At 42.3% G+C, this 16,481-nt stretch overlaps 1 protein-coding gene across 1 annotated transcript in view; it reads right to left on the bottom strand.

Moving 5' to 3' along the window:
- The window catches only part of GSH2 (glutathione synthetase 2), a 79,063-nt gene that overhangs the window by 32,928 nt on the left and 29,654 nt on the right, over window positions 1-16,481 (bottom strand). The window contains exon 5 of the mRNA XM_087381232.1: window positions 16,213-16,343. Coding sequence (XP_087237358.1) covers window positions 16,213-16,343 — 131 coding nt within the window. The remainder of the gene's footprint in view (window positions 1-16,212; window positions 16,344-16,481) is intronic.

Raw genomic sequence — 16,481 nt, 5'->3', positions numbered from 1 at the left:
AACCTCTAGTCATGCTTGAGGAGCTTGGATAGCAAGCCTTATTTTGGCCATAACGTGGTCAATATGACTCCCAACATAGTCATGTTTGTAGTTAAAACGATCGGTGTGATATGAACAAAGCCATTTCTTATGTTATAGTGTCAAAATTCTAAATATTTAAAAAGTTTTTATTGAAATTTCTTTGTTTCATAAGAGTTTGAACTTATCATGCTACAAATGAACATAATGTTTTGCCAACCATCATTGTATATCAATAGTTTGAACATATATACTTAGTAGTTATTAATAATCAATAATTTCAAGAAGATAATAAATTATACTAAAAAGGCATCCTTACTAGCTTCACGTGAAGGGGAAGATTGTCCTAAACAAAGACAAAAAAAGGAACCATGGAGCTGGGCAAGGCTTTGCCAACAGTTGTTCCTTAATCATTTTGTGTACAAAACGAATCAATCATATGGATAGCAAAAATTCAATGAGCTGAGCAAGGAGAGTGTGAGCGAAAGCCGGGGATAAAGATGGAAATAGAGGATGGAGATGGAGACAAGGACGGAGATCTATAGGCTAGATTCCCCCACCCACCACTTAGACCTCACTTTGGAAAAGACCTTGGAAAAGACCTTGATGAAGACATGGAAGAAGAAGACAAAAGTGACCGCCTATTACGTCCGGATCTTCGATCCTACCAAAAATGGTCGGATGATTTGACTTGCGAGGATGCTTTCCTTGAACTTGCCAAAAAGAAATCTTTCTCAGCCGAACGCTGCCAGACGTTTCTGAAAAGCGACACAGGGGCCCTTACGCAAGACAGAGCATCTTCCCTCTTGAAAGAAGCTCCAGCACCACCTAACAGAAATGGACACTCCCCGTCAGCTCTCCGAGCTGGGAGAGGGAGGGCCACGATATCTTATGCGACAGCAGCTTAGAAAGCTAGAGGCGGTTTCTTCTTCCTTCCAACACGAAAGAATACTCCTCACTTTGCCAATTCAGGACGGATAGAAGTCGAAGATACCGAAAGACGAGACATCCATAAAGCAAAGCAACAAGAAACCAAGGAGCTCCAGCGCAGAACTCAAGAACCCGATGGAGGTGAAAGAGGAAAGGAAAGAGCCAGTGATGAAGAAGGAGGTAAAGAAGGAACCATTGCTTCCAGAGGAGCTCCAAGCGCAAGCATAAATCAAAGAGACCCCCGAAGCAGGGATGACTGGGGGTGTGGGGGAGAAAATGAAGGAAACAAAAAGAACCTTCACGGGGAGAAAGAAGAGAATGACCCAGAGGCCCCAGGCAACAGCTCCACACCGAAAGAGGCTACTGCTAGTGAGAGCCAAAAACCTTCAAGAGGTAAGCAAATCACTGCCTTTATCAATGAAGATCTTCTATCTGAATCTATAGATTGGCTTCGCACTCATGCTCTGATAGGATTTCTTCCAGGGCCCAGACCTCCTTTAGCTTTCATTGAGAGTTGGGTGAGAACAAATTGGGTAAGGCTAGGCATCACTGTTACCAATGTTAGGTCTCTGAGGAAAGGTTTCTTTGTCTTCCTCTTTGAGTCTCCTAGCATGGCTTCCAAGGCTCTCAATTGTACTATGTGGACTATCAGACACCACCCTCTCTACTTAGAGAAGTGGAAGCAAAACTTCAATCCTAATCTACCTAGGTCCACCATTACCCCTGTGTGGGTTGAGCTCCTAGATTTGCCCCTCTCTCTCTGCAACCAAATTGCCTCTTATGTAGTGGGTTGGGAGAGATAGTGGGTGTCGAGAAAGAAAATTTTATTAATCCTAGAGCTAATCCTCAGGTTTGTATCAAAATGGACATTGCTAAGGATCTGCCCAGCACCTTGGTAATGGTAGATAGGAATGGTAGTGTGTACAGAGAGCAGCCCCTTCTCTATAAAAATCTCCCAAATTCCTGCTTCCTCTGTGGTCTATCAAGTCATGTAGTTAAAAACTTCCCATAGAGGAGAGCCAAAGCTAAACCCAAGGATCCTCCTGCACCTAACAATAGTAAGCAAACTGAAAGATGAAAAAATCCTCCTTCAGAAGGAAGGCCTTGCCAAAACCATAATCTCTCTTGACAAAGGCAAAGGGAAGCTAGATGACTCTCTAGCACCGAACAATGCTTTTGATGCCCTGGCAAAGAGTGAGACTGAAGAATAGATTTTTAAAAATCAGAATATGGATTTGGATTCTCAGAGCCAGGATGGTCAAAGGATTTTGAAGAGGACATCAATAAAGAGGATGAGATGACCTCTTCCAAGATCAGTGAGGAAGACTTAGAAGATGATCAAGACATGGTCACAACTATGGAAAAGGATACTGTGGTTCAAGGAAAGACTTTTACTCAAGTTCAAAGCAAGAGAAAGCTCTCTCAAGAAAAAGTGCTTCCCCCCCCGTCAACAGCCCCAATCCCAGGGCCAAAAAGGGAACCAAAAAGAATGCCAAGTAAAGCAATAGCCATCCTCTCTTTCGATGTCAGAGGACTCACTCACCCAAGCAGAAGAGAAGAGTTAGCTTATTGGCTGAGAACCAATAAGCTTTCCCCTACTTTTCTTACACTACCAAAAAAAAAATCAGTGAGCTACAGAAAGTTGTTTCAAAGGGAATTGGATAGAAGGAGTTTCGTGGGTCCCCCAATTTTTTTCACTACACAAAATTCTTACTTTGAGGCTCAAATAAAGATAGCAAGAATACCCATAAGCTCACGAAGGTGTATGTTTTTAGTGTTCCTTTTCATGTCTTTTCCATTCACAACTTCAAAAAAGCTCGCAAAAAAATATCCCCCGATTTTAATCTAGAATAACTAATTAGACACTACAGTTAGAAACTAGTTTGACAATCTTCTAAACCTAATACACTAATTACTAATTACGAAAGCGATTTTATTAACACCTTCACACTGGCTTATGAGGTGATCCTTAGTGCGTTGGGAAACAATGCTTGGCTTACTGACGGTAGATGAAGACTAGTGTTTAACCGATGTGATGTTTAGTACCCATAAACCTTGAGTGTCAGGATTAGCACCTTGGTCACTCGCATGCACATTGGATGGGGCACGTCAAGATCTAAAAGATGCCTTCAGTTTGCATCGATTCTCAGCTATCTAGGTCAAGTTGGAGTCTAGCAAACCTTGCATCATAGTAATATAGAAATATACCTAGGATCACCCAAGATAGGCCGTCTACCTCATCCACACCCCATCGCGAGTGCCAGAGTTCTCTCTTTTTCTTCTCTATAGCCTATCCCTCCGCACGCCAATGAGGTCTTTTAGTGTGTTATTCCATTTACCATACGAGGGGTTTGTGCACCATTTCCAATGAAAGCTGTTTGGGCTACCATGTGAGATCGTGATTGTGATTCTAAGTTTACAGGTAATAAAAATAGTGTGAGGATACATTGAGCCTTACATGTGAGTTGCCTTAAAGAGATGTTAGGTGCAGCTGCTTGTTTGGTTTATATAGAGGAGCTTGTTCGCTTCGAGGACTTGTCAGTGTACATCTCTCATTACATCTCTCATGTGCTAGAAGCAGTTCTAGATTATCGGGAGAAACCTCTCAGAAATGGCTCGTTCTTACAACTCTTAGGACTTCCTTACCTAGAACTTCTTGGTTCTCATGGAAGAAATGTTTTAACCCTAGGTCAAGGGTGACTTTAGTCTACACCATGTGTGCTAAAGTGAGGAACACTCTTGGGCAGGTGTATATATATGACAGAGGGCTCATTCGTGGGGATCCCACGGGTTAGACTCCTTGGGATTCCATGACCTAGAGTAGGCCTATGCCTTGTCTGGTCAAACACTTGGATTGTTGGACTCCTGTGGAATGTGACACAAGAGTTTTGGCTGTGGACATGGCTCGGTGCTTGGCTAACCTTAGGCTCAGAGGGTGACCCTTTATATTGGATCAATGGCTAGTTAAGAGCTCGCCAACTGCCCCAAAATGTTCGCTTGGTGGTTTTGCAGATCAGGAGCTTCATATATTTCTCTTGGATATCACTTAGGTTTAGCCTTAGCTACCCCACACCTAGATGTATGTTTCAAGCTGGACATAGAGTTGTCACTAATTGTGGTGGTTTTGCATATTAGGAGCTTCGAGGATTTGTCTAGAATATCACCTAGGTTTTGGCTTTAGCTACACCAAACCAAAGTGTATGTTTCAAGCTGGCCATACACTCAATGTAAAAATCAAGCAAGGTTTGCAATAGCACACTTCACAAACAAACAACTAGCCATAAAGCTTGTAGGTGGTATAGAAAGTCAATTTTAGAGTTGTGCTTATGCGGAAGCACAACTTCCAATTAAATAACTTAATAAACTTAGATGTTCAAATAGCTAGACTTTAAAATTCCATAGAAGGGATAGGGTAGAGAGACAGAAAAGAGAGAACTCCGACACCTGACCGGGTAAAAATGAGCTACATCCCCCTACTTGGGATGATCCCAAGTATATTTCTTTATTACAATGATGCAATGCTTCAATTACATAGCAATTTAGATCCTTAGACAGAACCCAAGGAATCCTAGAAGTCCTAGAGCATGAATTATATTCTGATGTGTTATAGTGGTCTCCCCAATGAAAGAAAATGGGAGATGAGAATCCAAAGTAATAAGAAAAATTACAAGCAGCGACTCAAGCGCAACGTACCCCACAAGGGACATGCTAAGAGGAAAATGCAACTTGCGAGCTCAGCTTATTTCTGAAAATTGCAATTTATTTCGTTTTTCATCTTTGGCCACTTCTGAAAGTAATCCTGCGAATTCCGGTCATGTTTCCCTTGAGAACATTGATTTCTAGGGATTTTCTAATTAGAAATTCTAACTTTAACCGTTTTTTATCTGAATTCTGTATTTTTCAGAGCTGGAGAGATAAGTTGTGCCAATATAGTGATTCTAAAGAACGCAGCCCTGATACTTTTGCTGAGATTGAGCTCTACTCAAAGGGATTTTAGGCCTTTCTTCACCCAGATGTCTTTGGGGGCTAACAGTGGTTACTTTCTATAGTTTTCTCAAGCAAATGAAATCTCAGAACCCTATTTTTCAACGCAGCAACTGCTCTATGTTTGCGTCAACTACTACTGTTTTGGCCTCGATCCTTTGTCCCTGCGTTTGCCCTTTGCGCATGCAGACCCAAACAGATGACAACACTTGTCTTACCAACACCTTCATTGTCTTGAAGAACAAGTTTTCAATGGACCATGCAAACCTCCTGTCCTCGTTGCGAAGCTCCCACTTTACTATGTCTTGGTAGCTTGTTCTACCAGGTATGCAGTAAGCACGAGCGTGTCTGTAAAACAAACTTGGAAATGCAAGTTCTTCACAATGCTCATCCTTGAAGAGGCTAAGAGGATTAAATCCTTCAGAGGGTGCAATAAGCTACATTATAGTAGGTGAGATAGTCAGCTTCTAAGATTGCGAGCGTCTTCACTTTGTTCAATTCTATGGACTTCATCTTGAGCTGAATTCAGGTGAGCTAGTTTGATATCCATACCTTGGTGCCTCTCAACTTGTTTGTTTGCATGAGAATCTTAATTCTTGCTTTCCTGTCATTGAGTACCACTTTAGCTTGTGTCCCATAGGAGCCACAATGGTTACATCCTTTAAGTCCCATTCAATCTGAAAGTCTAAGCTCCCTTACTTCCTATTGTACAAAATATATATGCTCCTGTGGGTATGAGCCAACCCTCCGCTTGTAATGCAATGTGTATGGGCTGGGTGTTGCTGCGACGTCAGAGTAGACAGTTGCAAGGAGCACAACAAATGCCTTTTGAGCAGGCCACACATGAAGCTACAACTGAGCTCAATGGTGATACTAGTTCTAGCAGTGAGTCAAATGATGCTACTATGTTGAATGCACAGCTTGCAAGTGCAGTGATTGCTTTGACTCAGCTGGCTCAAAATTTGGCTCAGATTGTGCAAACAAATGCCAAGAAGAAGAAGAAACCAAGAAAGCACAAGCACGAAAAGATTGAGTACACACATGCATCAGCTTCTGATGGCGGACCGCACACTCATGCATCAGTTTCCCATGAGGGCACTCATGCATCAGTTTCCCATGAGGGACAGCCATCAAAAATGACTCAGAAAGTGACTTCCAAGAGAGACGAATCACCCAAAAGAACACTTGAGAAAAAGGTACAAAAAGTACAGCCAGTGCAACAATATGAGCAGCCAGTGCAAGGCCTTGGTTTGGGTACTTCTACTCCTCAAAATAATAATGTGCAGTCCATAAATGTGGCTCAACTACCTCAGCCATATTTGAGGCAGCAGCCTGAATATTTTGGTACAGATTCTATCTTTGATGCTATGTTGATTCCACCCCCAATTGGGCATAGAAAGCAAGCCATGTATGACAATGTGGGAATGCAGCCAGGCATGCAAGCCACAGCATATGCTCCCATGCCTAATGTTCAGCCAAGCATGGCTCTCCCTAGTGAAGGGAATGCTGCAAATATACAGCCATCTTTGGGACAGCCAATATCAAATGTATATAACGAATTTAAGGATGGTGGTTCTCATGTCAAGTTTGATACATATAATGGAGTACAAGACAGGTACAAAGCCCTCACATTCCTTCAACAGTTTGATGCTGCATTTCTTGGGGGTTTGTTTACAGAAGCATCCAAGATGAGGAAGGTCGCCACATTTTTGAAAGGCAATGCACTTAAGTGGTACACCAACCTTATGCTTCATGGAGATGCACTTGCTACTTGGCTGGAATTTAAGCAAGTGTTCTCTTCTACTTGGCTTACTCCAACTTTTGAAGTTGAAGTACTTTCACACTGGCATGACTTGTCATACAAACTTTGCAAGAATCTTGATGATTACACCTAGAGGTTTTGGGATGTTTTGCTGCCATTGAGCTCTTACAGGCATGTTTCTTTGAAAGAGCAAATAGAGAGGTACTGTTGTGGATTGCCTAGTGAGCTACGTGATTATTGCATCAAAACCAAGGTGGGTTCTATGACTCAATTAATTGAGAATGCAAGGACAGCATATGCATGGATGCAGGAGAAGAATTTGGGCTTTATGGACAGCAAGAAAGAAGACAACAAACGGGCTGCCAAACACCAGGATAAGGACATCAAATCTGAAAATAAAAACTATGGCAAACGACCGTTTCAAAAGGGAGGAAAAGCCCAATTCAAAGCTGGTCAAAGGTATGGACAGCCTAATAAACAGCCCCGTACCAAGTTATCTGATGAAGAGAAAAAGTCACTCATGGAGCAAAACAAATGTTTTATATGCAAAGGAGAGGGACACCACTCTTATGATTGCCCATCCAAGAAAAGAGACAGGTCAGATGATGATAAGAATGGTGATAAACAGGCTGATCGGAAGGGCAAAAGGCTAAACCTTCCGCAGGACTTCTTCCAGATGTGATTGGGAGTTCGCCACATGCACATGATGAAGAGGAAACGAAAAAGACTGAAATGTGCAAAGCATGGGGAAAAATCAGAAATCAGAATTGTTTGTTTTTCTTTGATTCTGGGGCAAAGGCGAATTTCATAACTCCTGATATGGCAGGAAGGCTTGGCATCAAGCCTGAGGAAATGGGGCCATCCGGCATGTGTGATATGGCCAACCCTAAACTCAACACACCTGTCACTCCTATCATAGGCAAGTTGAGGATGCATATCCAAGGATATCAGGATGCAGAGGACTTCTACATTATGCCTTTGCCAAAGTGTGATGCTTTGCTTGGGATGCCTTGGATGTACAGGGTGGGGGCTGATGTGCAGATGAGAAACAAGAAGATTTCTTTAACTCATAGAGACAAAAATCATGTACTTGATGTAAAGTTGAAAGGGGAGTCCATCCTTGTAGTTTCAGCTTCTTGTATTTCCAATCTAATAAAGCGTCATATTTCAGCGTACTTGATTTTTGTTAAAGAGGACAGCCAACCAATTCAGGAAGGATCTACTCTTTCTGCTTTAGAAGAGAAAGGGCTGCTTTTATTTCAGATTTTCAGGATTGTTTCGCAGATGCACTTCCTCAAGAATTACCTCCCAAGAGGCCCGAGGATCATCAAATTGATATAATTCCAGAAAGCTCACCACCTAATATACCTCCCTATCGTGTCAGTAAGGCACAACAGGAAGAGATAATGGCACAAGTGAAGGAACTCTTGGAAAAGGAATTAATACAACCAAGTAATTTTCCCCTCTGTTACTTGTGCAAAAGAAGGATGGTAGTTGGAGAATGTGTATTGATTATAGGGCTTTGAATAAAGTCACAATTAAGAAATGTTTTTCAATTCCACGTATTGATGATATATTGGATCGGTTGGAAGGTTCCTCAATGTTGAGTCGTATTGACCTTAAAAGTGGATACCATCAGATAAGGATACGGCCTGAAGATGTCTATAAGACTGCCTTCCGCACTTCATTTGGCTTATATGAGTTCCTTGTGATGCCTTTTGGTTTGACTAATGCACCTGCCACTTTCAATAGAATGATGGACAGAATTTTTAGAGCACACAGAAAGTTTGTGGGCACTTTCTTCGATGACATCATTGTGTTCTCTAAAAATGAGCAGGAGCACAGGAAACACCTCACTATTGTGTTTCAAAAGTTGAAAAGACACAAGCTGTTAATAAACACCAAGAAAAGTGAGTTCTTTATGCATGAGATTCATTTTCTCGGTCATATAGTGTCAAAGGATGGAGTCAAGATGGATCCTGCAAAAGTTGAGGCCATAAGGAGTTGGCCAATTTTGAAAAATCTACATGAAGTCAGAAGCTTTCTTGGGTTGTGTTCATACTATCGGAGGTTTATAAAGTATTTTGCAGAAATTGCTTCTCCCTTGCATGCTTTACAAAAGAAAGCTGTACCATTTCGGTGGGGACCAAAGGAAAATGCAGCTTTTAAAGAGCTGAAGCAAAAGTTGTGTTATGAACCCGTTATTATCTTGCCAGATCTTGCAAAACCCTTTGCTGTAACTTGTGATGCATGTGGGAACAGCATAGGAGGCACTTTGATGCAGGATGGCAGAGTGGTTGCATATGAGAGTAGAGTTCCCAAAGATGCTGAATTGTACTTGCAGACATACGAGAAAGAAATGTTAGCAGTGATACATGCTTTGACCACATGGAAACATTACCTTCTTGGAGCTGATTTTTATGTGCAGACAGATCATCAGTCACTTAGATATTTTCTCACGCAGAGAAAATTATCTAAAAAGCACATGAGATGGGCTAACTTCCTCTCAATGTTTCATTTTCAAATTGTACACATGCCGGGTAACAAAAATGTCGTGGCTGATGCACTTTCCAGGAAACCACAGCCTGAAGCAGTCTCCAAGAAACCCAGTGTTTCAGCAAGTAGTGAGCATTGCTTACAACAATGCGTTCGATGTGATGAAAGATCAATATGTTAATGATGCTGATTTTTCAACTATTTATGATCACCTTTCTGATGGTCAAAGGCATGATCACTATATATTGAAAGAGGGTTTCATTTTGATGCATGGACGACTCTGTGTCACTGATCAAATGCGATAGAAAGCCATAATGGAAAGTCATGCTCCTCCATATGCAGGACATAGGGGAATTACAGTTACAATTACAGCAATGAAGCAATACTTTTATTGGCCATCTTTGAGGAAAGATGTGGAAGAATATGTGAGAACATGCATGGTTTGTCAGAAAGCAAAGTTTGATGGGTAGAAGGGACCGGGGTTGTTACACCCTTTGCCAATTCCGGATAGACCATGGCAAAGCATAGCTACGGATTTTGTGTCTCATACTCCTACTGGACATGATGGATTGTGGACAATAATTTGCAGGTTTAGCAAACAAGCCCACTTTGTGCCAATAAGAAAGAAAATTACAGCAGATCAAATGGCCAAATTGTTTCTACAGCATGTCTTCAAGTATTATGGGATGCCTGAATCCATAATCAGTGATAGAGATCAGAGGATGACCAGCCTCTTTTGGAGAGGGCTGTTTGAAAATATGGGCACTACGCTGAATTTTTCGTCATCTTTTCACCCTCAGTCTGATGGACAATCGGAGCAGGAAAACTCTACCATCTTGGATATGTTTAAATGCTATGTCTCAGACCATAAAAGCAAATGGGAGCATTATTTGCCTTTGCTGGAATATACTTACAATAATACGGTGCACACATCCACAGGTAAAGCACCTTTTGAAATAGTGGAAGGTGCCAGGAAGATACCTCCCATTTTGCATACAAAAGAGAAAATCTTCGAAGCTGATCGTTTTGTGGAAAGCCTTGAAGAGGCTTACAAGAAGATCAAATATGCCTTGCAAAGAAGTCAGGACAAGCAAAAAAGAGCAGCAGATAAGCACCGCAACGAATTGGTATTCACAAAAGGTGATTGGGTTTTGCTACGTTTTCAGAAGGCAAGGCTGAAAAATAAGAAAGCCAAGGAAAGGTTGTACACAAAGCTGAACATGCGTTACTATGGTCCTTTCCAGGTTTCTGAAAAGATAAACGAGGTAGCTTACAGGCTGAAGTTGCCTCCGCATTGGAAGATACATAATGCCTTTCGTGTGAGCTTATTAAAGCAATATCATGGAGATATTCCTGAGGATTTACCTGATGAGGTGCAGCCTGAAGTGAAAGAACAGGATGAACTTCTAGTCTCAGAGCAGATTCTGGCACACAGAGATAGAAAGCTCAAGGGTAAAGTTATCCGTCGCTACTTGATAAAATTTCAAAATTACCCATCACTTGATGCGAAATGGATGGAGAAAGGTGAACTGGCAGATTCACCTGGGATATTGCAGCTTTACCTTGATGCTTTCCAATTAGAGCCGACTGCGGTCCAGGCTCCTACAGGTAGTTCAGCAGAGCGAGCGTCTGGAGCATTACCTGGTGTTCGAGAGGGGGGTAGCACCTCCACTCCCTCATAGACGGGCTCACCGTGATTTCATGAGGTCGCTTGATGACACTGTATGTTTCATCCGAGATACTGAGCTGACAGTATTTCTGCTATCAGACTTAATGATATTGATGCATCTTGACTATTGATCGCCGAGGATCACATAGATTTTGAGCAGTGTATATGGATGGATGCATGCCTCTCCTAGACATATTCTCACTGTCTCTGTATACTATACCTGCGGCTTTCTTGTATACTCTTTTATGCTATATTTCATGCTCACTCCTGTGTTTTGGGGCAGCAAACTGTGGTTTGTTGTTTCAAGAGAGGGGTATGTCACAGGGGCGTGAAATTCTAAGTACTTTAATATACTACAAGACCGTGACAACTTTGGTTTTAAAAGTCCAAGCGTGGGCTTAATAATGTGTAATTAAACGCGGCATGGTGCCTAGCACATAAGCGTAATTAATCCCTAGGCCCAAAGGCATTCCAAGGAATTAAAAGAGTGGTTGTTGGGAAATTATGATGTGGCATTTTTAATGGGCCCCCTAGAGGGCCATGTACCTTCAGTGGCCCCCCTAGAGTTCTAGGTGGCTCTAGTGCCTTCTACATGCTCCTTTGCCATTCCTGGACCTTCCTGGGCCTTCTAAACTTCACATGTGTGGTTTTCTCTCTCATCTTCTCCCTTTGTTGAGATTTTGGACTGGTTTTTCAGCCTCCTTCAGCTGAATTCCGTTTTTCTTCATAACTCCTCACCCGTTTGGATTCCTCGACTTCCGTTTGGCCCGATGGCTTCCCCTCTGCCTCCCCTTCGTAGTGATATGCTTTTCCCTCCGTGCGTTTGGTAGAACGGGCAAAGCTGAGCACTTCTTTTGCTGGTCGAATTTGCAAAAGTGGCTTTCTCTGGACCTTTTTGCTTCTACCGCCTCCTGGGCCTCTCCTCTTGCAAAGATACAGCTTTTTGTTTAATTTCGAGTAGTCCCACGCGCTGGTTGACTGGTTTTTCTTAGTTTTGGAGGACTTTCCAGCGATGAAACTTCTCCAAAACCTTCTCAATGCATTCCTCTCTGAAGCACGCTTCTTTTGACCCCAAGAACTCCCATTTCTTCGCGATAGAAGTACTTCTTTTCGCATTTTTCAGTGGAATTCTTGCTAGTCGGCTCTTGTAAATGTTCTTTCTTCATGCCTTTGCACTCCTCTTTGGCTGAGAATGCAATTGGGCATTGGCTACTATGTCCTCTTGGCGATTGAGGACTTGGTTCGAGTTTTCAGGGCTTGGTGAGTTGTGATTTTGCTGCTACAATTTCTTTTTGCCATAAGCTATTGGTTGGCCTCGTGTGCCGCCTCTTTCTTGGCTCACAGGTGCCCAGGCAGTGCTACATGAGTCATTCTTTGGTTGGGTACTTTGCTGATTTTATTTTGGAGCTTTGAAAAGCTTTGTGAATGCCATCTGGAAACCACTCAAAGAGAGTACAGCTGGGGTGCAGTGTGATTGCATCTGGACAGCCAATGGAATTGCACTCGGAAAAGAGAATGCCTTTGGATTGAGCCTATGGGTTAAGTGCACTTATGTGATGGTGTTCTATGATTGAAAGCCTTGCGAAGGGTTAGTGAATTGGGGCTGCATGCTCAGTTGCAGGGAAGGTCTCCCAGATGCAACCTGTAATCATTTCACTGTGAAATATAAAGAAATACCGAAAGGGGCGCCACGGTGTTTGGGGCCGATCGGGTGCACTTATCTATGTTTGTTGAGCAGGGGCATTCTAGCCTCCATCCCTTTTTCAGTGGTTTTGTTTGTGAACAAATGAGTAGATGCCAAATGGTGATCATGCAATGATTAATGGTTGTGATATATGCTTTGTGAGCTGTAAATATGTGCTGAAGTGATTAAAGGTTTAGTTCCACTGCCCTTTGAGTGATTAGAGGCCGGTTTCAGTGTGAGTGCCACATGTCATCATGGGAGTTATCCCATATGCACTTGGGAAATGTGTGAGTGTGCCTAGTCTATAAAGGCTTGTACTTCACTTGTCACATCATATTGGATAAATGAATGAGAGCCTTTCCATTATGTCTTCACTTGAGTATCATTTCCTCTCTCTCTCTCTCTCTCTCTCTCTCTCTCTCTCTCTCTCTCTCCATGTTTCCTTCATGGTATCAGAGCAGGTCATCCCTGCCCTAATATGCCGCATCATCTCCCTCATCTACCGTAACCCTCATCCTGCTCAAGCCTCTCCTATCTGTCTTTTTCTGAGTCCGCTCATTTCGCCTCTATTCTGCCTCCTCCTTTCACCCATTTGCTTCTGTTTTTTCCTCCATAGCCTGCCGCCTCCATCCGTACTGTCCATGAGCTGTTCCCGAGTACTCTAGGTGCTCTAGGCAGCCTGTTAGCTTGCTGGTCGGCGCATTTATCAAGGCACACCAATCTGCTTTTTCCTCCATAGCCTGCCGCCTCCATCCGTACTGTCCATGAGCTATTCCCGAGTACTCTAGGTGCTCTAGGCAGCCTGTTAGCTTGCTGGTCGGCACATTTATCAAGGCATGCCTGCATGTGGGGACCTTCGAGGCTGTTTTGGATCATTCCATCACCAAAATCAACATCTTATGTGCTGCTGCTGCATATACGCCTACAACAGAGCAGTTTCTTGGCCTCTAGCACACCCATATCAGCCGATTTTCAGATTGGTGTCCTGCTGCGGTGCTTCGGAGCTGTCCTGCTGAGCCGCCTTGCACATTTCGGACCTGTCTTTGCATCTTGGAGCCTCTCAGCCCATCAACCAGTTGCTGGAAACGTCTACCAAAGCATTTCTTCAACCACCCTGCACACATGAAGGTTTGCTGATCCATTTCAGAGCTCTAGACCAATCACCTCACTTGCTGGTTATTCATTTCATCTTAATGCCCGCCTTCACGAAGCCATTTTCCATCATGACTTCCTTGTCTACTAGTTCCTTGCTCGTGGAGAAGTTCAAGGGGGAAGGCTTCTTCACATGGCAAACCAAGATGCAGCTGCTCCTTATGCACAAAGGAGTTTGGGACGTTGAAGAAGACCATGTTGATACACTTGATCAGCAACAACGCAAGTTATGGAAGCTGAAGAATGCAAGAGCCATTGCTCACATTAAGTCTTTGCTTGGCCGACTCTCTCATTCATCATGTGGACTTCAAGTCAGCCACTAAGGAGCTTTGGGATTGCTTTGAGACCTTATTTGGGACTTCAAGTCAACCGCTAAGGAGCTTTGGGATTGCCTTGAGACCTTAATTGGTAATAAAATCACCAACTCCAAAGTTTTTTTGAAGCTCAAGTTCTATGATTTGGAAACGGAAGAGAGTGAAGAGTTGAGTGATCATCTAGCAAGATTTCAGTCTCTTGTTCAACAACTCTCAAGCTTGAAAAGTGCACCTAATGATGAGGATAAATGGCTGTCCTTATGAAGAGTATGCACGGGATACCTCGTTTTGAGCAAACCCTTGAAGTTCTACACCTTGCCACTACCACGTTTGATGATATGGTGGCTCTGCTCATTAAGAAAGACCATCGTAATAAAGAAGCCATTGTTGCCTCAGCTATTGATCATGCATTTGCTTCCACAAGCAAATGGAAGACCTTGTTTTGAGCAAACCCTTGAGGTTCTACACCTTGCCACTACCATGTTTGATGATATGGTGACTCTACTCATTGAGAACGACCATCGTAATAAAGAAGCCATTGTTACCTCTGCTGGTGATCATGCATTTGCTTCCACAAGCAAATGGAAGACCAACAAGAATATTATTTGTAGATTTTTTAAAGAGAAAAGCTCATGTTGATGCTAATTGCTTCAAGAAGAAGGAACTGGAACGAAAGAAGCACCATGCCAATCTTATTGCTGAAGACCAGGCCGAACCTGAAGAGCCCCTTGAGGAGATACATGCAACCACAGTTGAGGTTCACGACCTCTCTCTTGAGGAGCATTATGACTAGGATTCTTGGGCTTTCTAGGCCCTATATGCTATGTGTTTTTGTGTTGAGTCAATAACGGTTCTCGGCCTTGAGTAAAATGAATGTACTTGGAGTCAATAAGGGTACTCTGCCAGTTCTCGGCCTTGAGTAAAATGAATGTATTTGGAGTCAGTAAGGGTACTCTGCCCTTGGTTGTCCCCCAAAAATAATTGTATGGTTTTTTACTTTGGTATGATTGTAATCACCACCCACTTCAGAGTAAGGGGGGTGATGAGTGATGGTCTACGCTTGCAAGTCGCAAGATGACTGAGTAGTCACTATGACACAGGAGGTGTTGGATAGTTGGACTTGCTCTTTGCAGTGTTGCGATGGAGGGGGGATCGGTCTACTCATTACATGTTGGGTCTCACAGTCTTTGCTCTAAAGAGGGGTGTTGGAGAAATCATAGCCAAAGAGTGATTGTGGTGTTTTGTACTAGGATATCTAGTAGTGGCTCATGTGTGAGTGCCATGTGTCATCATGAGAGTTATCCCATGTGCACTTGGTAAATGTGTGAGTGTGCCTAGTCTATAAAGGCTTCACTTGTCACATCATATTGGATGAAACCTTTCCATTATGTCTTCATTTGAGTATCATTTCCTCTCACCCTAGCCTATTTCTCTCTCTCTCTCACTCACCATATATCCTTCAAGCTCTATGGTGTCCATATGCAATCCGACACTTTTGCCTTCAATTGATGTTCTTTACATTGATGGATACATCAAAGCGATTCCAGAGAAGAGAGAGTTATTGTTTATGATACCAACAATAACATAGAATTCAGCTTTGATCCTAATTTTGTAATGGGAGACATACCAATTGCCACTTCAAGTATGCCTATTGATGTTGAGTTAGGCATTGACAAACATAGTATAGTAGGAGAAAGAAGACCTTGGCAAAGAACTAATAATTGAAGTCAATGATACTTGTGGAAGTCGTGATGATGTTTCTTAAAACTTAGATGATTATATGCCATTCTATACTTGCAAAAAATAGAAAGGTATACAGATTAGTTAATCCATAGTCTCATAACTCTCATTAATACAATGATTTTTCAATATATGCTCATCCATTATGTGGATTGACTCTCATTAATGCAATGATTTTTCAATATATGTTCATCCATTATGTTTTCATGCAAATTAAATGATTGTTTTCATAAAATGTGAATTTCCTCTTTCTATTGTTACAAGCCATGCTCGATTTTGAGTTATAAATATTGAGTTGCATTTATTTTTTTCAAAGATCTAGGAGCCATTAGGAGCATGCTTGCTTATCATAAGGAAAGCATAAAGCTTGATTTGAGCACGTGTTGCCATAAATCGATGCTTATAATATGACACGCTCACGCTTCGATTGTGCCTAGCCTCTTAAGATGATGGAAAAGAATACCTGTGCAATTTAGCAACTTGTGAACCCAAGCCTGCAAAGGAAGACGATATAGTGTTCATCTCAACTTGCAAAAGATCCCCAGTATGCATGTCGGCCATGTAATCTGATCGATGTAAACCTAGACATATATCCTGCATGTTCGAATCTTTATAAAGCATTATGGACTATTTATATTGCAGTTCTTAAGTCAATTCTTCTATCAAACGACACATATAACAAAAAATGCATATACAAGAGATACTAATGACCCTCCAACACATAAGTCATGC

This window comes from Dipteris shenzhenensis, chromosome 11 (assembly GCF_047967505.1).
Source record: "Dipteris shenzhenensis isolate YYH24624 ecotype China chromosome 11, Dip_SZ_1.0, whole genome shotgun sequence".
In the NCBI taxonomy this organism is placed as follows: Eukaryota; Viridiplantae; Streptophyta; class Polypodiopsida; order Gleicheniales; family Dipteridaceae; genus Dipteris; species Dipteris shenzhenensis.
This window is presented reverse-complemented; position numbering and strand designations above follow the sequence as displayed.